The sequence below is a fragment of the Amblyomma americanum genome, chromosome 3 (assembly GCF_052857255.1).
Source record: "Amblyomma americanum isolate KBUSLIRL-KWMA chromosome 3, ASM5285725v1, whole genome shotgun sequence".
Lineage (NCBI taxonomy): Eukaryota > Metazoa > Arthropoda > Arachnida > Ixodida > Ixodidae > Amblyomma > Amblyomma americanum.
In genome coordinates this window covers 72,343,253-72,367,631 of record NC_135499.1, presented here as the reverse complement: position 1 = coordinate 72,367,631, position 24,379 = coordinate 72,343,253, and the positions used below count along the sequence as shown (strand labels likewise).

Sequence of the window (24,379 nt, the reverse complement as noted above, 5' to 3'; positions counted from 1 at the left end):
AGCAAGGTACGTTGCATGGAAGTGTGTATTGAAGACAAATTGCCAAATGTGCATAACCTTGCTTACAATTCTCCCGATGCAAACTTTTTCCCTGCGAGTCTGAAAAAATACTGCGACCAGGGAGGACTGCCTGTAGCCATTGGGCGCAGCTTGTTGAAACTTGAAAACCTCTTCACAGAATGCTTTAGAAGAAGTTGGTTGCCCGTGCATGCAGAAGGTATCTCTGAAGTAGTAATAACTAGACTGCACTTCTCTATGTGTAAGAAGTTAATTCAAAAAAGGCAGAAGAAATGCAAATGGGCGGAGCACCTTAAACTGAGCCGTTGCTAACGCTGCTCTGAAGTGCTAGAACAAGTTGAAGGAAAAAGAGGCGAAATGAGCGAGCATAAATATATGCAGTGGTGACAAATATATGCCTCATTCGTTTCAAATAGCAGTGCCTGCATTGGTTGTCCAAATAAATATTGCTATTGATGTGTCTGAATGGCTTGTGGTGCAGCGTGAATTGTAAATAATGAATACCCCTCTTATACTTTGTCTCTTTACGTGCCTTGCTTCCGCCTATCATCTCCCTCTGTTTTCTGTGTGCTGCACAATAAAAATAATTGTTGCCACCGACTCTTTTCATTCCGCGTTTGTCCTTGGCATGAATCAAATGCCGCTACACCACATGCTTGAAAACGCTGTACAACCCCTCGGTGTGCAGTGCATTATAACCTCCAGCAGTAATACCTCATGCAATGTCCCTTGTGGACCTTGAGGAATGAATAAACATGCACACAGGCCAGAAATAAAGTTCCATTCAAGATCCGCTTAGCCATTTCGGCGACACTCACACGAATCTCTCGATAATAATTCAATTCGTTGGCGCGGCTACCATGGCTACTGTGACGCTGGCCGAATACGCCACTCGTTTTTACCAAAAAGACTCGTGCAGCGCCACCACGCTCCAGCAGTAATACCTCATGCAATGTCCCTTGTGGACCTTGAGGAATGAATAAACATGCACACAGGCCAGAAATAAAGTTCCATTCAAGATCCGCTTAGCCATTTCGGCGACACTCACACGAATCTCTCGATAATAATTCAATTCGTTGGCGCGGCTACCATGGCTACTGCGACGCTGGCCGAATACGCCACTCGTTTTTACCAAAAAGACTCGTGCAGCGCCACCACGCGCCGCCGCGCCCTGTCGACACCGGCGGGGTCACCCCGAGCCGTGCATGTGAGCACACTACCCAATATTCTAGTTCACTATAGTGTTGTAGACTAAACAGACTATGGATGTGGATCTGGCTATGACCTTTGTTGGCCTCTTATTGGCTAAACACATGTCGATGGGAACGCGTATTCTGCACGGCAGACCGCTGTTGCCATGAAGCCGACTCCTCCCCTAATATTCACAGATAACCTGCACCCCCCCCCCTTTTTGAAACACATTTTCTGAACTTGTCAGGTTATACGCAAGAAAATACTGTATTAGATAGTGTTGCGACACAGACACAAGTGCATGACAAATGTTGTCTCCATAGGCAGCAGTGCATTATTTACAATTGAGACCAATCCCTTTGTGAGAAGTCAGTCACTGAGTCATTTTTGTCTGCTCTCTTGCAGGATATGGTCAGGGACGTGTTCCAAGGGGACCAGCAGTTTGTAGGAGCACTTGACAAGGTGGGCATCACTGCACCAATCTGACGGATAATGTCAAGCTCCCTCCTTGAGCTGAATTCCCTTTGTCAACACTAATAGAATAAAGGCTACACTAGCTTTCTGTGACTACTCTGACAATCATATAAAATTTTGTTCGTAAAGCTCAAACTGGGATTGGGATTAGGCTGTAGAGTGCAGTTGAACCAGCTGAAGTAGATTCGTAGCAGCAACTTCTTGCTACTGTCAAATTTTGATGTAACCCTGTACAGTTAAACCTGGGTGTAACTAACCTTCATGTAGCGTATTCCTCGATGTAACGAAGTTTTTTTAATTCCCCAACGCTGCCCCTATTGAAGCGCGTGTATTTGAGACCTCTGTGTAACGAATGTGCCGCGGCAGTTGACCTTGATATAACGAACTCGCTAAGCCGACCATCTGTTAGCTTGTGCTGAATTACGAAATTTGGGAGAAAAGTTTCACGATGATAAGGCACGAACTGATATGAGAGGAAAGCCAACGATGGCAACGAGCGACTGAAGTTGAGACAGCGCATTGTGCTTCAGCGCCGCCGACGTATCTCCGTTTCTTTCACTTTTAGAACACCATACCACTTGGCACTACAATAGTTCATGCTCAGAAGTAGCGAAAAATGATGGGGCATAGTAAAAACGAAAAGCACGAGCAGTGGGGACGCACAGAGCGCCAGCGATGTAAGGCAAAGTCTGTTTTTGGGGCAACAGTGGCGGGCAGACCGAGAGAGGGAACATGCGGGAAGAAGCATGTGCCTCCGCGACCGGGTCTACGATGGCGGCGCAGCGCCGCACGCTCTCCTCTAGCTCGACCAGTGCCCCCTCCTTACCCACTCTCCCCACTCCTCGTGTAGCGGCGTTGCGCGAGCCGCAGCGGATGTGGCGGCGGCTGTTGCGACAGTCGCGCTATCAGCGCGATCGCAGAACGTTTCTCCTTGTTTATGAGTTCGAGTTTTCTGTAAACATTTTCAAGGTGATTTCACCTACATTTTTTTCTTATTTTGGTTTCTGTTCTGCATTCTCCTTACTTGTCTTGCAAAAACTGCATGTAATGAAAACCTGGATGTAACGAAAAATCACGGCCTTTTTAACTTCGTTATATCCAGGTTTAACTGTAATGACCGGGTGAGGATTAATTTGGGGTAAATGTTTGCAACTTCAAGTACTCATCCATAACTGGCCCCTGTTGCTGCAAAGCTTTGTAATGCTTATTTGTGCATGCTCAAGGCCGCTGGCACGTGGCTTTATCACTGTTTGATACAAGGTACGACGAGATTTACCTCGAATTGTTGCACCCATGCATGTTGCACTGATTCTGGGCTGTTCGAGGCTGTTATGGTTAGTTTCACACTCTGTCTTGAAAGTTCATTGTGAGCTTTAAATTGAGGACAAACGAGAGCAGTGGGTATTCTGTTTGACGATCGCCAAACGCGCTTGTTGTTATTGCCACCGAGTCTTTGTGGGTGAAAGTCAGCCCCAATAAACAGTTTCTTTTGGAAGCCCTTTTCGCTGTCTTCTTAACTGCCGGACTGCCATCAGCACTACATGACACTTTATTGCTGGCTTGCAAAAACTTGATTTGTCAAGGAAGACTTTTACTATTTACTAAAATTGGCAAAGCAGGCCAATTTCTGGATATGTAAAATGATGAAATTCACTCAAAATGTACAATTTATTGCAAACGCAATACTCAAATAAAAATAAAAATCCATTTTCAGCGTACAAAATTCAAGCCAAAATTCAAAATCATTCCATCATGGACTGATATGGCAGTGTGCCCATTGAAATTCTAGGTTCTCTCACCAGTAGGGGGTTCTGTAAAGCAACTTTGCCTCTTTGGAAGCCAACACTGACTTCACTTTTCCACTCTTCCCATCAACCTTGTCTCGTGCGTGTTTTTTATATCTGCTCATTTAGTTAATAAAATTCTTATCAAGAAACGGGTAGGGAAATGCAGTCAGTGTAATACTCTGAAAATTAGACACTCGTTTGCTAACAGAAACTCAACTGTGGGATAATTGAATGCTAAGTATTGCATGTGATATGCAGAGCATTACAAAGTCAATGTGAGGAGCAAAACCGCAAAACAGGATGGGACTGAGGCAGGCGACAACATAGGATAACTCAGTCCCGTCCTGTTTTGCGGTTTTGCTCCTCACGATGTCCTACCAACTGGCCTACAACCAAGTCCTTCTAAGTTACAAAGTCAACTCTGCCACTAATCTTGATGTCTGAAATGATGATGCCTGATGACTGCTTTCTCGGTGTAATGAAATTATTTGGGGCTTCCTTGAAACTGTAAAGTGTGTGCTGAAGGATGAATATTTCTTCTATGCCAGCATGCCGTCGTTGAAAATGCTTTGCTGTAGTGGTGTTCTGTGTGCTGTTTTTTCGGACCCAGCCCCGAGAGCTCTTGAATGATGCTTTGTCCTTCTTGCAGGCATGTGCAACAATCATTAACAATCGAGGAACCACGAAGCAACCATGCCGGTCTCCAGAATTGGTCAGTGGCTTTTCTTATTTTTTTTTTCCCAACTGTCTATTCACTCGCGTATAGATCACCCGGCCTCTTTTTTTTTTAAATTGCACTGTCTAAACTCGGGGGGGGGGGGGGGGGGGGGGTCAACCAATACACTAATCTTGGCCAGGGCAAGTTGCAGACGGGCTACTAGCACAGAAAGGGAAGGAAGAGTAGAGCGTCAACGATGCTACACTTGCCTTCAGGCTGCCTTTGAGCCTTCACAAAGTACAGCAGTTATTACCACCATTACTGCACGAATGATCCGTGAGCCCCTTCTTTTTCAAGAAAGCTGAGCCCCCTGTACTGTCAGTGCCTTCAGATCATCCGCCTTGCAATGGGAGCAGCGTGAAAGCCTCATTGACCGGTCATCCGCGATATGGCAAGCTCCAGCAGGTGCCCGCATTACGCTGCTCAGACTGTGGCGCTGCATGACACTTCCTGCAGCCTCTGTTTTGGGGAGCAGCCCTGAGGCAGCCTAAGCTGGAATAGGCAGAAAAGCTTGTGTGCTTGCAGGGTACGAGTTGGGCTGGAATAGGCCTGACTCATTATTTCCGGCGATACGACAGGCATTGATAACCCAAGAGGTGATGGCCATGCAAAAAATTATCACATAAGGACATAACGAATATGAGCGTGGAGCCCTGATTCCCGGTTGTAGTGCTGATTGTGGCTTTGTCTCAAAATTAAACTTCTCCTAGTGGCTTGGTCGTGTAGCGAGTCTTGCCTGCCAAATTTCGATGACTGTTTGTCAGCCAGCCATCCTCTTACATACAGAGGCATAGAAATGATGCATATAAGCACTCGAGTTCAGAGTTTTTGAAAAGCGAGCCAGGTCCTGAGGGAAAGCAGCAACAGTAATAACAGTTCCACAGTGTTCACGCAGCCGTGGAAGATTACTGCCATTGAAGTAGTACGCAGCAGTGGCCTAGTCGTTTGAGCATCCGACTCACATGTGGGAGGTGCAAGGCATCAAGACTTTCATTTGAGCTAGTTGGTTGTAGCCTGTCCTGTCTTGAGTGTGCTTGTCTTCGTCTTTTAGCGCCTGTACGCTTTTTGCGTAAACCATGCCATGCAAGGCATGTTTGAGGCAGATGCTCCAGGCTGATGTGAGGCTGATGTCTCATGCCGCTGGGTACCCACCGGTGATACAGTGGGTACAAGCTTTCCCCTTCCTGGTGCTCAGTTTCTTCGGGGTGAAATGCTTGGGAAATGGGTCTTTGATCCCACCTTGAGTAAAAGAAAAACCTTGTGCTATGGCACCCTTTGACCACAGATGCTCTTGCGCCATAAAAATTCATCATTGTCATCACGACATAAGTGATCCTGCTGATGTTTAGGTTGTCTGCTGAACTCTAATGGTATGAACACGTCTCACGTGTTCCATTGTGCTTCTCTAGGGACGAAGTGTGAAATTTGCACTATGTACACAAGTACTAATGCAGTTGTCGGGGACGCAGTGATGGTGACCAAAGTGTGGAACAAGTTTTGTGGAGGCATTGAGCGAGTGCAATAAGCGATTTTCATCAAACCGTAAAATATTATCATGTTGACTTGGCTGACAAAATCAGTGCTTTGTATTACTATCGCACACCATGTTGGGATACCTAGTGGTTCTTTCACTAGTGGAAGTACATCATTTTATTGTGGCATTGAGATTTCACATTTTATGAAATATGCCAGCATAATGCGCTGATGCCCGCAGATGCCCTTTGTTGGACGCTAAGTCATGTACAAGCATCATTATATGTGATCACTTTGGTCCACAGTTGTGGCTTCATAATGCTATGCTTTGTGATGGTGGTGCCACCCATTGCCATCATGGCTGCAGGCTGAGACTAAACCTTTGCCCTTTTCGTTCTACCCGTTTTACAGCTGGCAAAGTACTGCGACGCACTGCTCAAGAAGAGCGCCAAGGGCATCTCGGAATCGGAAGTGGAGGACAAGCTCACCCAGTCCATCACAGTCTTCAAGTACATCGACGACAAGGACGTCTTCCAGAAGGTCACTATAGTACCACTGGCATGATCTTTAGGGTATACATATGAGTGCAGATTGATGCTGCTGAGTTACTTGTTTTAATCTTCACTTCACCTTTCCACTTGCCCAGCGTTCTTTGCTGCTTGCCTTAGGCTAAAGAAATAATGCAGTTAAACCTGGATGTAACGAACCTCCATATAGTGAATTCCTCTATGTGACTGCAGTGATGGCCGAGGGGTTGAGCATGCGCCTTGCATGCTGGGTTCGATCCCCAGTGCCACCGGGTACCTGTCGGTGATACAATGGGGTACAAGCTTTCCCCTGGCCTGGCGCTCGGCTTATCTGGGATGAAATGCTTGGAAAATGGATCTTTGACCCCACCTTGAGAAGTCGAAAATACCTTGCGTCATGGCGCTCTTTGGCCATAGATGCCCTTGTGCCATAAAAATCCACAATCATCATTTTTAATTCCTCGATGCTGCCCCCATTGAAGCATGTGTATTTGAGACTTCCATGTAACGAACGCACAGTGGCAGTTGACCTTGATATAGCGAATTCGCTAACCCGACCATCTGTTAGCTTGTGCTGAGTTGCGAAATTTGGGAGAAAAGTTTCACGACGATAAAGCACGAACTGACTTGAGAGGAATGTCAGCGATTGAAACAAGTGACTGCGTTTGAGTCAACGCGCAGTGCTCCAGTACTGCTGGTGCATCTCCGTTGCTTTCACTTTTGGAGTGCCACACCACATGGCACTACAACAGTTCGTGCTCAAAAGCAGCAAAAAATGATAGGGCATAGCAAAAACAAAACGGCACGGGCAGTGTGCGTCCATCACCACCGCCGCACAATATGTTGGTCGCGCGATTCCGGTGCCAGTAGCTCTCTTGTGTCGGGACTCTGGAGCGGGGACGGCGGCGAGCGCCAGCGACTCAAGGCGAAGAGTCCATTTCCTGGGGGCAACAACGGTGGGCAGAACGAAAGAGGGAACATGCGGGAAGCATGTGCCTCTGCGGCCGGTCTATGGTGTTGGCAGCAGCTGCGGCAGTCTTGCTATCAGCCCAATCGCGGAATGAACCTCCGTGTTTACGACTTCGAGTAACGGGGGCTTTCTGTAAACATTTTTCAGGTTATTTCACCTACATTTATTTTTTATTTTGGTTTCCATTCTATTTTGTCCTTTCGGGTCTTCTTGTAAAAACTGCATGTAATGAAAACCTGGATCTAACGCAAAATCTGACTTTTTTCAACTTCGTTTCATTCAGGTTTAACTGTGAATTGTTAGTAGGCTTAAGTCGCAGCTTTGTTTTGAGGAAAACAAAATTGGCTAGGGAAATACCATATTTACTCACCTAATGAACCCACTTTTTTTTCCAGAAAAGTTGACATTAGTTTGGTGGGAGGGTTCATTACGCGGGAAAAAAAAAAAGTTTGAACAGATTTTTTTTAGAAGGGTCGATATTTCATATCATACCTCCGTCCGTCCTTCTGTCATCAACAAACGTGTGCTTTCAGAAGGGTTTGTGCTGCTGGTGTTTAGCATTGTTCACTGGGACGCAATCAATTTTGCAGTTGCCAGCAGCGCCGGCCATTCGCGTCCAGATAACGCGAACATGCTGGGCGCGTTTTTTACAGGAGGTGCATAGCGCATGACTATGCCTTAGCTTACAACATAACAGCACACGACGTCTTGGCGCTCTGCCAAGTTCCCTCAGTCCCCCCCTCCCCCACCTCTCTGGCAGGAGCTCTCCTCAAAAGATGTGCGCTGCCCTGCGTGCACACCCCCCCTTCCAAGAGGGCGGGAAAACTGAGTAACCTGCTACAAAAAGCTAAAGGTTGAAAAAAACAAAAAGTAAATTCTGACCGACAAAAGTTGGGGCGTAAATGCTGTAGAATGTCTACACATTTGACAGTGTGTTGAAGCACGTCGGGTGTTTGCTGAAAGATGGCACAGCATCGGGAACTATGTTTAGTTCAATCAAATGTGCAAATGCAACTATAAATATTTTGCAAAGAAAGAAAAGGCCGAGTAACTTTCTTTTTGTAGGTGGGCACCTGAAATGTGCCCTGAGTGAAAGGATAAAGGAGGGAGCAGAAAGAGGCAAAGAAAAAAAAAGTCTCTACAACGGAGGGTTCCCAGATTAATTTTTGCCTCCTGACGTTATTCAGCATGCATCTAAGTATGCACCTCCTCGGGGTGTGTTTCCTGCTGCAAGGAGTTGTTTGGAACCATAGGGAACCGCCACAGGGAAGGGCCACATTCAATTACTAAGCGTGTGCTTCGCCTCCATTAAGAGGCAGGTCCGCTGTGGCTGGGATTTGGTCCTGCTACCTTGTGCTCAGCAGCCGAACACCATGATTACTGAACCACCCACTGTGGTGGGTAACCAGACATGCGAATCTTCAGTAGCCTGGTGCTAGATCCTTCACCTGCAGCTTTTCCATGCGTGTAAGACTGTGTTGTGCATGTTCATACAGGGCAGCATTTTCTGATGTCTTGGGCAGTTTGGTCCTTGGCCTTTTAATTTCACTGCTTTTGTATAGCTTAAACTCTATCTGCTTTGCTATGGGGAATTTGTAAAATGTGCAAGATGTGGAATCAAGCTTACTCAGACAGCCTACTCCTCTGTTTGCTCTCTGGACTGCCTTGGGGGTGGCATGCTTATATTGTTCAAGCAGATTTCAGTTCGTCAGTTTCGTCATATGTGTAGTTGGGCATTGAAAACAGTGCTGTGTATTCTATGACATTTTCATGTAGTGTCACAAGAGAGAGGAGGTCCTAAGAAGGAAATTGAAGTGTTCTGATTTTAATTTGTTAGAAAAATATTAAATTTTTTTGCTCATCTTACTTGAATAAGTAGTCGAGATAAATTCACTTTTTAAATATAGCTTTAAATGTTCAGGTGTCGATAGGAAAGTTATGGAACTCCACAAATATTGTCTGACCCAGGCACTTCCAACGCGATAGACCTGGCGTGGCCGTTTTTATTCAGGAAAAAACGAAAGGAAAAACGAAAGCCCGCGGAGTTTAAAAAATACCACATGACAGCACGCTCCGTGCGCCCGAATGCGCCACAATTACAGCGCTCTCATCCGTGATTTATAAAAAACATCGCCAGCGCAGCGTTTTCTCTTTGCCTACGAGAAAGGGCTTCTATCTTTGCTTGGCTCTGATTACCGGCAGCGGCTGCCGACGCATTCTGCAATCTGTTAGTGTGAGCGCAATTATCGACACAGAAACAGGAGCCACGCTTTCTTTCAACTGCCACCCGAACCCACCGGTGCTTATCATGGAACCAACCACAACGCGAAGCTCTATCGTGTGGAGCACGAAACGCGCGTAGCGAGCAATGTTTTTTACAAAGCATGGATGAGAGTGCTGTAATCGTGGCGCATTCGGGCGCACGGAGCGCGCTGTCACGTGGTATTTTTTCAACTCCGCGGGCTTTCGTTTTTCCTGAATAAAAATGGCTGCGCTAGGTCTATCTCGTTGGCAGTGCCTGGGTTGGACAATATTTGTGGAGCTCCACAACTTTCCTGTTATTTAAAAAGTTAATTAATTTATTTCGACAAATTATTCAAGTAGGACGAGCAAAAAATGGTACTGTAATTTTAGATAAACCTTAACAACATCCACGTGATTTCAGTTCTGAAGAACACTTAGGTTTTTTTCAAAATCATGGTCCAAGTTAGCTGGGACACCCTGTGTGTGTATATATATATATATATATATATATATATATATATATATATATATATATATATATATATATCCACGTGATTTCAGTTCTGAAGAACACTTAGGTTTTTTTCAAAATCTTGGTCCAAGTTAGCTGGGACACCCTGTATATATATATATATATATATATATATATATATATATATATATATATATATATATATATATATATATATATATATATATATATATATATATATATATATATAAAAATACAAAGTAAGAATTGCATGTGTTTGCTAAAAATGTTTAACAACAGCTCAACACATATAGCCATTCTGACTATAAGTTCATAAACAACATGAAATGCTAATTTCAATTGTGTTGAAATTATGTGACGGTGCCATCGTAAGGATGTGAAAAGAGTTTTAGAAGAATACACTTTAAGAAACATGATAATGTGATATCAGTGCATGACTGATACTGTGAGAAGCTGCTAAAAGCTTGTGGAAAATTGAGCTCTGGGTTTGTTTTTGTCAAGGTGCTGTTTATTAAGCAGTGCAATTGCCTTTAATTGTTGTAATAGCATTCAGCTTAAATCCTGTTTTACCCTTTTCCAACATTGTAGAAAGGGGAAGCGAACCCAGCTCCGCTGGCAAATTATCTCTGTGTTAATATTTAGCAGGCTTCCCTGGTAACCCAGAAGAGCACGTTTTCTGTGAGGACACATTCTGTGGTAATGCCTGTCTATGTGAAGAAATTGTGAGCATACATTGGAAAGGCAGTTTTTTTTTTTTTTAACTTGATAGAAGATGAACAGAAGTTCAGTTCATGCTCCGCCACCCGTGCTATGGTATCGGTGTTTAGCCACATAAGCTTACCACAGGTGGAGCAGCATGACAAATGGCACTCACATCAGGTGCTCATGTGGGCGCATATAAACTGTGTTGGCACGCCTGCCGCCGGTGATTTGTTTGAGTGATGGGCATGAGAGAAGAGCTGAGCTGCTGTCATCATGTGTAATGTGGCTGCTTGCCATTTGTTCCCTTGCAGTTCTACGCAAAGATGCTTGCCAAACGCCTGATCCACAGCCAGTCCATGTCTATGGATGTTGAGGAGGCCATGATCAATAAGCTCAAGGTGGGTGACATGCATTTGGCAGAGCCTTTTAGCCCTGTAATGTCGAAGCGGCGCGAACGTCAACTAAAAGTTGTGAACTTCCAGGGTTTCGTCACTAGTATCTCTATATAGTACAAATGTAAAAGAAAATGGCAATTTGTGATTACTGACTGCAATGTTAAAATTTTGCAAATTATGGCAATTTGTGTCTATAAACAATATAATCTCATGGAAACCTCATGTTGACTACATTATAAATAGCGCTAACCGCATCCTTGGATACCTTCGCAGAAATATTTCATGTGCACCGAGTTCATTAAAACTACTACGTACTTTACAAAACTTTGGTCCGCTCTAAATTGGAATATGCTTCATCGGTGTGGAACCCTTGGGTCGAATCTCTCATTTCTGACTTAGAATCAGTTCAAAACCGCGGTTGTCGTTTCATACTTTCCAAGTTTGGATCCCTCCTTATCGCACGAGATGTTTTCACGATTCATTCATACCGAGAACTTGTGTCAGCTGGAATCACCTTCCCCACGATATTGCCGAAATTACTGATACTGTTGCCTTTCGTAACGCTGTTACTAATTTTTATATAAGTCTCTGTCTATATCTATGTTTTATTTTATTAGCTGCTGTTTTCTTTTGTGGTTTGTTTTGTGTAATGCTGCCTTTTACTAGTGCTGTTATTGATTTTACACCAGTGTGTGCTGTAACTATATTCAGATTTTTTAGCTGCTGTTTTTGTTTTTTGTACTTGTATGTTATTCCCACTCCCCTCTGTAATGCCTAACGGCCCTGAGGGTAAATAAAAGAAAATGAATATAGCACACAAATACCCTGGTGCACATTATAAATCAGTGTCAAAATTCAGAACTGTTCAGTCACATTCTTATTCTGTATTTGTACATAGTGTATAAAAACAGCAGTTTGTGATTACTGCAGTGCTAAAATTTTGCAAATTATGGCAATTTGTGCCTAAAAACAATGTAAACAGCACACAAATACCCTGGTGCACATGATAAATCAGTGTCAAACTTCAAAGCTGTTCAGTCACCTTCTTATTCTGTATTTGTACATAGTGTATATTACCCCCTACCCTTATCCTTTTCCACTATCACTCCCCCCTTTATTTCCCTCTCCCTGTCCTCCTCCTGTCCTTTCCCTGTCGTTTTATTCCCGCTAGCCGCAGCTTAGGTGCTTCAGATTTCGATGGCAGATGCCGCGGCTAGCAACATCTTTTCCTTCCATTGTTATTTTATCAATTAATAGCCACTAACAACAACAGTCACCTTCTAATGCAGCTATATGACCATTGAAATTATGGATTGTTTTCCCGTTAGGGTTACTTTTGCAGTGAGTTATCTTCCAGCAGGCCTCCTGCATCCTTGGTCGCTGGTACTTTGGCCTTGCTTTGATAAATATGTTAGCAAAGGACTGGCTAAACAAGGCTATCGCTTAGTTGAAACATTTGGTGAGAGACGTGATATTTCTCCATTTTCTCCCCCTTATTTTCTTTCTCTCATCTTCTGTCCCTTCCTCTTCTTCGCTTTCTTGGTTTGGCTTCTGCCTTCGTCGCTTCTTCTTGTTCACGGTGTTCTCTCTCTCGGCTTTCCTTAGCTTGCAGATTCCTACAACTGTGATGGGCTTCAGTTACACGGCCACTTGTTATGGGACCTCAGTTACAGCTCTCACCATAAAAGGCCATTTCTGCATTATTTTGAGGAATTGACGTTCATTTATGAGTTTAAATGAAAATTATCCACAATTTCACAGCCTGTATTTTACTTGACAGGCCGGGCATTACAGGATTAATTAAAACACTTGTGAAATACCCCTCAAGCCTTATGTTTCAAAATCAAGCATATTGATTGGCTCAAAATTCAACTGCTTCCAGCTTGTCAACTGTTGCCAGGTGCTCACAGATTGTTTATGCCAGACTTGTTGTGATACTACATTTGCCAAATTTTAAAAATTGGTTGCGAGAAACACCTGAATTTTTGGCTGGTAGACTAGTCACAGCAGGAGCTAGTTAGTATATTTCTTTGCTGCAAGTCAGTTAAGCATGGTATCTACATTATTGCTGTTACAGTGCTCATTAGGTGAAATGTTGTACCTTCGAGCTATAGAATACTTGGGAGGGCCTTCCTTGTTTTCTACGAAAAGAATCAGTGATAAATTTTTCCTCACCTGAGCATTCTGAGCAGGACATATTTGTTGATTTTAATGCTTTTTTTGCAGATGTACCATGCTGCAGGGATGGGATTTAGAATGATTTCTATAGAGATCTTTCGCTAAAATGACTCGAAATATAATTGACTCGAAGTATAGTTTTCAACAGTCTAGAATTGCTCATGTCATTTGTTGAAACGATTGCACTTGATTGGCTGGTGTCTCAGAATATTAGGCGGCTAGGAAATTTCATAACCCCTACACTGTCTGTGGAGCGAAGGGTTGTTGATGGAGGCACGGAAAAAAAATGCCTGCACCCTTGGATAACGGTATCGTTGGCTTTCTCCGTGTAGCAAGCGTGTGGGTACGAGTTCACGAGCAAGCTGCACCGGATGTTCACGGACATGAGCGTGAGCAACGACCTCAACAACAAGTTCAGCTCATACCTGAAGGCTGAAAACATCGACCTGGGCATCAACTTCTCAATCTACGTACTGCAGGTGCGGAAGGCAGTTGCCAAAACTGCATGTCTGTACACAATTTTACTGAAGTCGAGCCCGAAAGGAGAATACTACTCTCTAACCCCATACATTGGACGTCAACAGCCATTTCCGCTTCCGCCATTCCATTGTTACCAGTCTCGAGTAGACTGTGCAGTCGTGCGCTGTATGCATTGCAGAACAGCCTTTTTTTGTCAGACTTATGCCATTATACAGATTTGTATCCTTTTATCAATCCGTTCTCGGTTGCAAGGTCGTTGGGAGAGCACTGCGTAATCGTGGACTGTGCAAATAACCAACGAAATTGGAAGCGGACTGCCGAAAGTGCGTGCGGGAAGCATGCAAAGGCAGTCACAATGCGGTTGCGACATGTTTCTGCTACACCAATTTCTTGCCGACCAGGAATTAAATATCCACTAGACGTGTTGTGTAAATGGGAATGTCTTCATACTAATTACGAACTCGCGGATATATTCAACCCATTTTGGGTATGATAGGCACGTGGAATAAAGTCCGGTACCGATGTCAAACCTGAGGAACAAGCACAGGGTAGGTGATATTTCTACTTTTATCGTGTCGCGCATTGCTGCACAAGTTGTTCTCGTTGGCGTGAAATTAGTGGGACCATGTAACAGCGAGGGGAAATTTACTTCCGTTTTGTGTTAAATTTGACCTGTTTATCAGTGGTATGGTCGAGGTGCTGTACCAAGACATTAACGCATTGTGGGCAAGTCCGCAAACGCAATCGGTTTGTACGTTGCAATAGCAATGTCATCACAATATGGGAACTGCAAATTTCTGGCCACTCCTTGACGTTATTCACCAATTCGACAACTTCCAGTTGATGTTTGGTTTATGTGGGTTTAGCGTCCCAAACCGACTCGGGCTATGAGGGACACCATAGTGAAAGGCTCCAGAAATTTAGACTAGCTGAGGTTCTTTAACGTGAACTTACATCGCACAGAACATGGGCCTTTAGCATTTTGCCTTCATCGAAAATGCAACTGCCGCGGCCGGGATCGAACCGGCGTCTTTCGGGTCAGCAGCCGATCTTCCAGCGATCACGAGAAAAGTAATTAAAGAAAGAGAATCGTGCAGTGAAAATAGCAATAACTTTCTGTACAGAACAACATACGCAACATCTTGTCCCCACAGCACACTCAAACGTTCTTAACCTGACTTCGGTACCCAATCCCAATGCTCGTTTTTCACCAAAGTCCATTAAATGGGAGAGTTCCTGCAGCTGCCGCTCAGTGCAATCACCGACTTCGATCAGGACGAGATGCAAAAATGCTCTTCTGCGTACATTCAATAACCCGAGATGGACGAAGCAAATCAGCAACCCAATACCATGGCACAGTCCAGCAGGTAAAAGGCACGATGTATATAATTTTATCTAATGTGCACCGGTACAGGATGGTAAACTTCATAAACAACAGTGAACGATGCGCATGTCACTTGACCTGCTTAAATTCAAATTCTTTCAAGCGATATTATGGTAGCTCACTTTTAAGTCGTGACAGGCACCATCAGGAAATATATACATCAAACAGTCTGCACTGCGCTGTGCAGGTGCACTGTGGAAAGCCGTAGTACACTTGCATCGCACGATCGTAGCTACGCATGGGGTTCCTTTGAAATCTAAAGTCTAACGAAAACTCGTCTGGTTGGGTAGAACTCATGTTTGAAGAAAGAGTGATCAAGGCTTCCGTATGGAAGCCGAAACGTCTTCCTTTTAAACAACAACCTTTTGGTCGGCGTTCCTTTTTCTTCATACATGGGGTTCCTTTGGTGTGCACTTGTATGTACAACTGAAATGCAGTTACAATTCATAAGTGAAAATACGGGCTCCACAAGAGAATAAACATAGTCATCTTGGTAGTAAGCGGAGCGCGGCCATTCGGCGTCACTCGAGCCGCTACTGCTGCTTACAACTGCTTACGGCGTGTAGAACTGACGATCTGTTACTCGGATTATGTGGTTTGTAGGCTCACTTAAACAAAACCAGCCATATTCTCAGTCCATGAACACCGCGCAACGTCCAGCTGCCAGGCAGCATTCACAAGCACTGCGCAGTAGCCGCTGCAACGCCTCCGTACGCACAGCCCAAGATGGCGCCGGTGCTGGCTTTTAGGCTTGGCTCATACGGGGCACCACCAGCAAAGTAAGGTGGCGGTGACGAGGCATCGAAACTAAAATAGTCTGTAGTTGGGCACAACGTGAGTCTGCAGTGAAGCACCGCCCACATTTATACACTTTCCGTGTGCGACAAGGACATAATCTGTGGTTAAAGTTTTCTTGCTATCTAAGCAAAGAGCTGATCACAAGACAAAATTAAAAGTGCAAGAAATTTTATAAATCTGTCTTGCTTATTGGAGGGAGACACGAATGTGTTGATTTCTCTCTACTGATCTGATTGGTTAGCAAACAGAGCAGCCTTGGGCTGTTGTTGCCAACTGCTATGGAACAGAGTGGAAGCCACTGTACTATCCTGGCAGACTGTCGGTTGTCTGCTGGCCACAGTACTTTTATATGAACAGTACTTTTATATAGTACTTTTATATGGTTGTATGAAGCACAGTAGGCTGTAATGACATCATTAGGCCATTTCACTTGGCTGCAGAGCTCTCGCTTCATACAAGTAGAATAGGTACACAATGTGTACCAAATCGCATCTCATGTAATATTTAGGTTTGAGTATGTTGATTTCTGTAGCTGTTTATGCTATTAGTCAATGCAGAGCTTGTAACAACAAAAACTGCCAAAATCTCCAATCAGGGCCTTAAAGGTGCACTAAAGAGGAATCTGAACTCGTCTTTTTACCACGGGAACTCTATCAACACATTCCGGGCATTCTTAGAAACTTCGAATGATTGACCTGTGCGGCCGATTGTCCTAATTAAATCGGATTAAACGTCCCGGCTGCCGCGCTTTTTTTTGGACTCAATGCGGCAGGAAGGAGGAGTCAACCAACGCATCAGCCAGTCCAACGGCGGCTTGCCGCTCTGCCATCGGCAGAGTGGTATGTAAATCAAAGAGTCCACGTGTATTTTTATTTTCGTGGGCCTAATTTGCGGCTATATTGTCTGTGACTGAAACATTTATTCACAGCAAACCTAAAATCAAAATAAAAGCAAAAGCGAAGCCGCTACTGGACTGGCTGGAAGGCACTCCACACGTTGGTTGACTCCGCCTACCTGCCGCATTCAGTTTAAAAAAAGGCAGGAGCCGAGACGTTTAATCCGATTTAATTAGGGAAATCGGCCACACAGGATAATAATTCGAAGTTTCTAAGAATGCCCGGAACGTGTAGATAAGAGTTCCCGCGGTAAAAAGACGAGTTCAGATTCCTCTTTAGTGCAGCTTTAAGAGTGGTATCACAGATGACTGCACCAGTCTGTCATGAAGTTGTTTCATACAGTCGTAGTGTTTTTCGTTGTCGCAGAGTCAAAGAGCATATTTGCTTGCAAAGCATTTTTGAGCAACTTGCATTGCTTCATGGCAACATTTGGTAAATTCTTTTGTTAGCATTAGGTGAAACTCGCATTTTAGCAATACACAGTTATGTCGTGTAAAGTGTACAGCCTTTGCCAGAAGTTTGGAGCCCACCACGCAGGGATGCGGAGTGGCTGCGGGGCTGAGTGGGGCTGCTCCCATCATCCGAGTGTGCTTGTTCCAAGGGTATAGAGGCTGAGGGGGTTGGTCTCTTTCTGTCTGGCGGCCAAGCGAGAGGCAGGCACGCTGACTTTGTGAAAGTCAGTTCGGCGTTCGTGTCGTCACAACAACTTTTCGTGAGCGTGCCTGCATCTGGCTGGTTGTTGAAGCTGTAAAGCTGTCCAAGGAGCAGCGCCACTCTTCGGGCACTCCGAAATCGGCACGCGCTGCGCGAACACCCAAGCTGCTTTGGCCACTCAATCATTAGTCGTAAAAACTGTTTCATGTTGCAGCGTCCAAGCCATAAAGAATCTAAGCTATCCTCATGTCTTCAACTTAAGAAAAAAATGGCCTCAAGCCAGCTTCATGTTTTGCAAATGGGAAACACACGTTTTTATGCTCCTTACCTGCGTTTTGTGTTTTTTTCCAGTCATAAGCTCCGTGAACTTACCATTTACTTTTTTCTTAGATGCTGCTATGTCCGGCACACTTTATGGCCTTTGTAAAACATTTGAAGAGTATCGCGAGCATGCCAGAAGCGGAAGCACCACCTTTGGTGTTCAAAGGTTCCGACATATGGTGCTATGTGAGGAGGCCTCGTTCAGCAAAGTCTTGTGAAAGCTGGGGCATCGATCCACCATTTATGCAGTTGCCGCCTGGTCAACAAGCGCGCTCTGCATATCGAGAGATGCATCGTGAAGTTTGCGTGGGAATTTTCAGATACACTCACTCTTGCAGGTGATGTTAGGCAGGCTGGAAGTGTGTTTCATAGCTTCTTAATAATCGGCCTGAAGCTGCACATTGCGGTGTGAACTGCAGCCTGCTTCAAGCTCTTTACTTCTTAAACAGTATTAAATTGTGTGATACATTGAGAAAACAAGCTCACCTACTCCCATCTGTGGTTTCAGAGTGCATAGATAATGGCAAGCGCCCTATGCATTCATCTGGTTCAAACAGTCGCAGTCGATTGCCTCCAGATGACTAACGTAACAACACACGCAGCCTTTCATGATGAGTGAGCGTATTTATTTCTTGTGTTCCTGCTGGTGGGAAATGTCAGTTTCCTCATTTTTGGACAAACTCACGAGGCCCGCTCACCCGGGCAACGCGACGAATCGGAGAATCTTGCGCAGTGTGCTACTGCCTCAGAATTCAGAAAATTCTTAAAACAGCCATATCATATACAGAACAGTGGAAACGTAGTACTTTAAAATTCAAAGACAAAACCAAAGTTGGCAGGAGGTGACCTCATTTTCTCAATGTATCACACATTTTGGTACATTTTAAGAAGTGGGCAGCTTGAAGTAGACCGTAGATAATGTTGCAATGCGCCGCTTCATGTCGATTATTGAGAAGCGATGAAAGACACCTCTTGGAAAATGGCACTGTTTGCACTGCAGCCCGCTTGACAGCCGGCCTAACATCGCCTAAAACAGTCAGCGTATCTCTAATGCCCATGCAACGAAATTTCACACCGCTTCTCTTGATGCACAGAGCATGCTCATTGAGCAGGCGGCAACATCATAAATGGCAGATAGACGCCCTAGCCTTCATAAGACCCTGCAATCAGCAAGACAACGAGGCGAAGAACCAGATTCCTTCTGCTATAACGGCACCACTTCTCAGAACCAATGAAGGCTGAAAGCAGTGCCCCTGCTTCTGTTGTGGTTGCGGTACTCTTGATCCAAATTTTTTACAAGGGTTGTGCAGATGGCCACACCTAGTGACATCTGACGAGTCTCTTTGGTGCCCGGAAAAAAGGAAATGTTGAGTTCACGGATCTTGAGGCTGGCTTGTGAGCATGAAAAAGGGTCTCACATTGCAGAAAGCGAAGCCGTCTTGAGGCCATTTTTTTTTCATGTCATGGCTTTCCCTTCTGTAACGTGAAACCGTTTTTGACGACTAATGTTTGAGCAGCTGCAGCAGCTTGGCTGTTTGCACAGCGCGGGCCTTTTCGGAGCGCCCGAAGAGTGACGCTGCACTTTAACTAGATGCAAGAGCGCTCGTACAGAGTTGTTGTGAAGGGTGAGACAATGCGAATGCCACACTAACATTCACTAAGCCAGAGTGGCCCCCTCTCTATTGGCCATCTGGAAGTATGAGAGGCTAACCCCCTCATCCTCTAATCCTCGAAGCAAGCACATTTAGACGATGGGAGCAGCGCCACTCAGCCCCACAGCAACCCCGCATCCCTGCGTGGTGGGCTTCAAACTTGTGACAAAGGCTGTACCTGCGGTAATATAATTTCCTCCTTCCCCCTCATATAGTGTTTGGTAGGTAGCGGTATATAATAAGTGATAGCAATTACAAGTAAGGTATCTATGAAAATAGGGGATTTTATGAAAAAAGCTTTTCTTTATTAAGCTTTCTGTATTCACATTTGAAGTAAACCAGAAATATTCGATTTGCTTTGCCACCAATATTCATTATTTGGGATCACTTTGCAACCAGAAATTCAATATTTGAACACCCTTTCTTGATACCAAGGGTCGGGTCTTTGTGCAACTTTGGCTGCAAAGTCGTCTGTATTGGCGGGTGTCAAAGTCATTAATTACACCAGAGAAGGTCAGACTTTCCAGGCAGTGGAAGCACAGGGAAGCACTGCTATGCATTGCATTGCTCTTGAACCTAGCACAGCCAAGGTCATCTGTGTACTGCCGGGCATCAGCCTAGCAGGTCTGGCAGTGACTGAGACATTGCTCTGTTCATCATCCTGCTCTCCTTGTTGCAGGCCGGAGCATGGCCCCTGGGCCAGAGTGCGGTGTCACCATTCGCAATTCCCCTCGAACTGGAGCGGAGTGTCCAAAAGGTGTGTGTACCATTATTATTGGTTACCTCCATTTCTTGGCATCCTGTGGCAGCTGAAAATTGGATTGCTCGACACCACATGTTGTGCTTTCCTCGGGTCAGGGGCTCTCGGAGCTCCACGACTGTTGAACAGGAAGGAAGTCAGTTGCTGCCATATGCGAGCAACCATCGGTGGCCATTAAGAGGCTTCCCCCCCCCCCCCCCCCTTTGCATCAGCAGTGTCACCATAAGTGGCTAGTACATGTGAAAAGTCAACGGGAAAATGGTTGAAAGTGTAGGTATCTTCATTTAAAATGCCCTGAATAATTCAGATCACTAATAGGGCCACTGTAGTGACATCCATACATTGCTGTGCATTCTTCATGGGTTGATATGGTTTTTCCAAAAGTCTGGTTTTATTGGGAATACTGCTTTGGTGGCTGCAAGATCATCGAGGCAGCACTATGTGATAAATATTTGCTTTTACATTAATAACTCTGCGCTCTTGTTTCTTCGTCTTGTGGTACCTGGTTGTGAAGGTGTCGCTGTTGATGGGTCGTGCTGTTACCATGACCTGAAGGTTGGTAGCAATCCGTAGTGCTGCAGTTGCCTGAGAAGCTGTTGAGTTTATGGTTGTAGTTCCCCACCGTGTGATGCCATCTCCTTGGGTGTTGAGCTGACACATAGTGCCAGTGTGACAGGGTGTCTTTGCTGTAATAGCTATCTTGTCATTGGAATGCATATCGCCCATTCTGCACAAATATGGGGAGATGCCCATGAGTTGAGTGTTGTGAAATATTGATCTGCATCGAGGTTTTTTGCTGTGTATATAATTTTTTTTTACGCAAAAAAAATGCTACAACTTCTTGGTGCTATACGGTGTCTATTGCTTGCATATGCACATTCTTATTTTAAGCTCACAACTAGCCTCAGGTTATGGGTCTAAACAATATTGTGCTAAACATGGGATGCAGTTTGAGCACTTCTACCAGAGCAAGTTCAATGGTCGCAAGCTGAGCTGGCTGCAGCACCTGTGCCAGGCAGAGGTGCGGCTGTGCTACCTGCGCCGCTCCTACCTGGTCAGCCTGGGCACCTACCAGATGGCATTGCTGCTTCCGTTTGAGGCGGCCGACTCACTGGCCGTGCGTGACCTCCAGGAGGCCACCCGGCTCTCCCACGACCAGCTGCTGCGACAGGTCCAGGGCCTGTTGGACGCCCGGCTCCTGCTCTGCACACAGGTGGGGCAGCAACATGTTCAGAATCTTGCTGTTGCCAGTCCTCTTGAGAGCTGTAGGGCAGGATTTGACCTTTATCAGCTCCGATATTTGTGTTCAGTGGTGCCGTGAAACTTTTTACCAGACCTTAGCAGTTCATTTTGTACCGATGGGTAACGCGACAGGCAGAAGGCCTTTTAACCATGGGCTTGCCATTGTGGTGTATATTAAAACGTGATTTCCCAGTAGTTAGTAGCTGCTCTATATGCAACCTTTGTCCGTAAAGTTTCGAGACTGATTTATTTTCTTCTCTAGAAATGATTCCCCAAAACAAATGTTGGTGCGTATGTGTAGCGCCATCTTTTCAGGCTAACCTGAGCTATTTATGTTAATTGCTGTGGCAGCCAATAGATGGCACTACATGTAGAAAAATACGTTGTCACTAGTCTGCACATTCTACTATGAGTGAATGTGGAGAGATGGACGTCCACCTCGAACAGCGTGTAAACATAAAATTCTCTGTGAAGCTTGGCAAGACAGCCATACAAACGTATGAGCTCCTTCGTGATGCTTACGGCAACGAGACATTATCACGGGCGCAGGTGTTTGAGTGGCACAAGACGTTCGTTTCGGGGAGAACGTCGGTGGAAGATGACACAAGGCAGGGGCGCACTCCAACCTCACGGAATGAAAACAACGTGGCTCGGATCTGGGAAATCATACAGCAAGAGCGCACCATTACAGTCCGCATGCTATCAGATGCTCTTGACATTAGTAAGACAACATGCCACCAAATTTTGCGTGAGTACTTGGGGATACGAAAGCTGAATGCCAGACCTGTGCCGCACTCCCTGACACAGGACCAGAAAGACACATGGGTATCACTGAGCGCGGATTTGCTCTCTGAGGCAGAGAAGGATGCTGCATTCGTGGACAACATCATTGCGGAAGACGAAACGTGGTGTTTCCAATGCGATCCTCAAACAAAGAGGCAGAGCGCCGAATGGCAGTCCACAAGCTCTGCGACGTCGAGGAAGGTGCGGCGACAGAAGACCAAAACAAAGACGATGCTGATAGTTTTTTTTCGATGTCAGAGGTGTCATGCAATACACCACGAGTTCGTCCCACAAAGGGAGACGGTGAATCAGGAGTTTTATATCCGCGTGCTCCAACATATGCGTTATGCACTGCGATGCCTTCGCCCTGACTTGTGGACATCTGGACAATGGAGCCTTCTCCACGATAACGCAAGGCCGAACACTGCTCTCAGTGTGACAAAATTTCTCGCCAAGCACAGCATTACTGTGCTTCCCCCATCCGCCATACTCGCCTGACCTCTCCCCATGTGATTGTTTCCTGTTTCCTCGTGTGAAGAGAGCTCTAAAAGGTCACTGGACGGAGAGCGTGGAGGCCATTCAAGACACCACAACAAAGGAGCTGACAGCCCTGCCAAAAGAAGCGTTTTCCAACTGTTTTCAACGCCTCAAGAAGCGTTGGAAGCTATGTATAGACTGCAAGGGAGACTATTTCGAAGGTGTGCTGCACAAACGATTTTATTTGAATGGACTCAGTCTTTCAGTCTTTGAACTTTACGGACAAAGGTTGTGTAATAGTAAAGTACAGTAGAATCTCGGTGATACGAATCTCATGGGGTCTCAAAAAATTTTGTATCATCCAAACGAACAAAATTCGTATGCAGAAGCATGAAAAATGCATTCACACAGATCTGTTTACGGCTGACGGGATTTATTCATTGCTGAGCAGCCACGGCTCGCTGCTTGCAGTGCGCATCGCACGATTAGCGATCACGACTTTGGCGATGCGCGGTCCGCACACCGCCGCTCACTGTGCGCAGTTTAGCACAACATTGTAGGCTGCTTTACACTGGTCCTAAGAGAATGACATCAGTATCTGAGATTGGTCTCCCTGCACCTCACAGTTCCAGAAGTGAGTGCTTTCACAGATACTCTCTCTTGGATGTCTCAAATTGCCTTTTGGGGTTTTCCCAAGGAGAGTGCAAGAGCCGTCTCCTCTGCTGTTTACCCTAAACGGTGCTGAAATGCGCAGGCACTTTCTTTGAGTAGCGTGTCCTTGTAATCATTCGTGCTGATGTGGTATAACTAGGCCAATGACTGTCTGGTTTTAGCTGTAAAGCACCAGTGACCATTCAATGGTAAAAAAGGAAACGGTTAGCTTCCCCTTTATCACCGAATGTCTTCTATACCGGTGTCTGATATTTCTGATATTTTCGATTGTCAGTTACATCCGTGTCTCGTATAATGGGGCTCAGCTCTAATGCTTGTTAGGCTACCTGGCAGGTGACACTGCTAGCTTGTGCTAAAGGTTTGTAGTTTGACTGCAGTTAGGGGCACGTTTCCTGGTTCTACAGTATCGGCGTAACAAAGGGGAAATTGGGGGGGGGGGGAGGGGCAGCGGCTAGTGCTTGGGTCATTGGCTCATGGCATGTTTTGAGTGGCTACTGCAAACTGCTGTCGCAGAATGTCGCATCACAGAGGTCTTGTACCTGTTGGAAAATTTTTTAAGCACTGAAATAGACCTCTCTAAAAGTGTATGAAATAATTTCTGTTTGTGCAGAAAACTTAGCCTAAACATACAGTAGAATCTCGGTAAACGGAAGTCGGTTGAACGCAACCAACTCTTAAATGGAACAAATGCCTCGCAGTTGGTTGGTATTGTATTAAGGCAATGTAAAAAAATCTCGTTAATCGGAACAAAAATTTTCCGACCACCGTATAAACGGAACCGAAAATAGGCTCGAAACCGCAACTTGACGTGAACGCGCAGCCCCATCGCGGTACGCATCACTGCCCCCCCCACCTTTCTGATTTCCGTCTTTGGACATTTCCGGTTTTCTCGCACACTGCAACCGCATCGCTTGCTTTCTGTCACGGTGTGCTTGCAGTTGTGTTCAGCTAGGCTTAAGCCTTACATCCACTGTTGAGCGTCGTCTGCGACATTTCGTCGCGAAGTCAGCATCTGATGGCAGCGCAGAAGCGACCTCACAATGCCCTTATGTTACAAAGGAAGGTGGGGATAATCAAAAACTTCTAGAGT

General features: G+C 45.3%; 1 protein-coding gene across 4 annotated transcripts in view; it reads left to right on the top strand.

The window, feature by feature from the left end:
• Positions 1-24,379, top strand: part of Cul2 (cullin 2) — a 58,987-nt gene that overhangs the window by 18,301 nt on the left and 16,307 nt on the right. For all 4 annotated transcript variants that reach the window (XM_077657478.1, XM_077657477.1, XM_077657476.1 and 1 more), the window contains exons 8-14: positions 1,615-1,671; positions 4,120-4,182; positions 6,073-6,201; positions 10,909-10,995; positions 13,503-13,649; positions 20,035-20,112; positions 21,065-21,328. In XM_077657478.1, the coding sequence (XP_077513604.1) occupies positions 1,615-1,671; positions 4,120-4,182; positions 6,073-6,201; positions 10,909-10,995; positions 13,503-13,649; positions 20,035-20,112; positions 21,065-21,328 (825 nt within the window). The remainder of the gene's footprint in view (positions 1-1,614; positions 1,672-4,119; positions 4,183-6,072; positions 6,202-10,908; positions 10,996-13,502; positions 13,650-20,034; positions 20,113-21,064; positions 21,329-24,379) is intronic.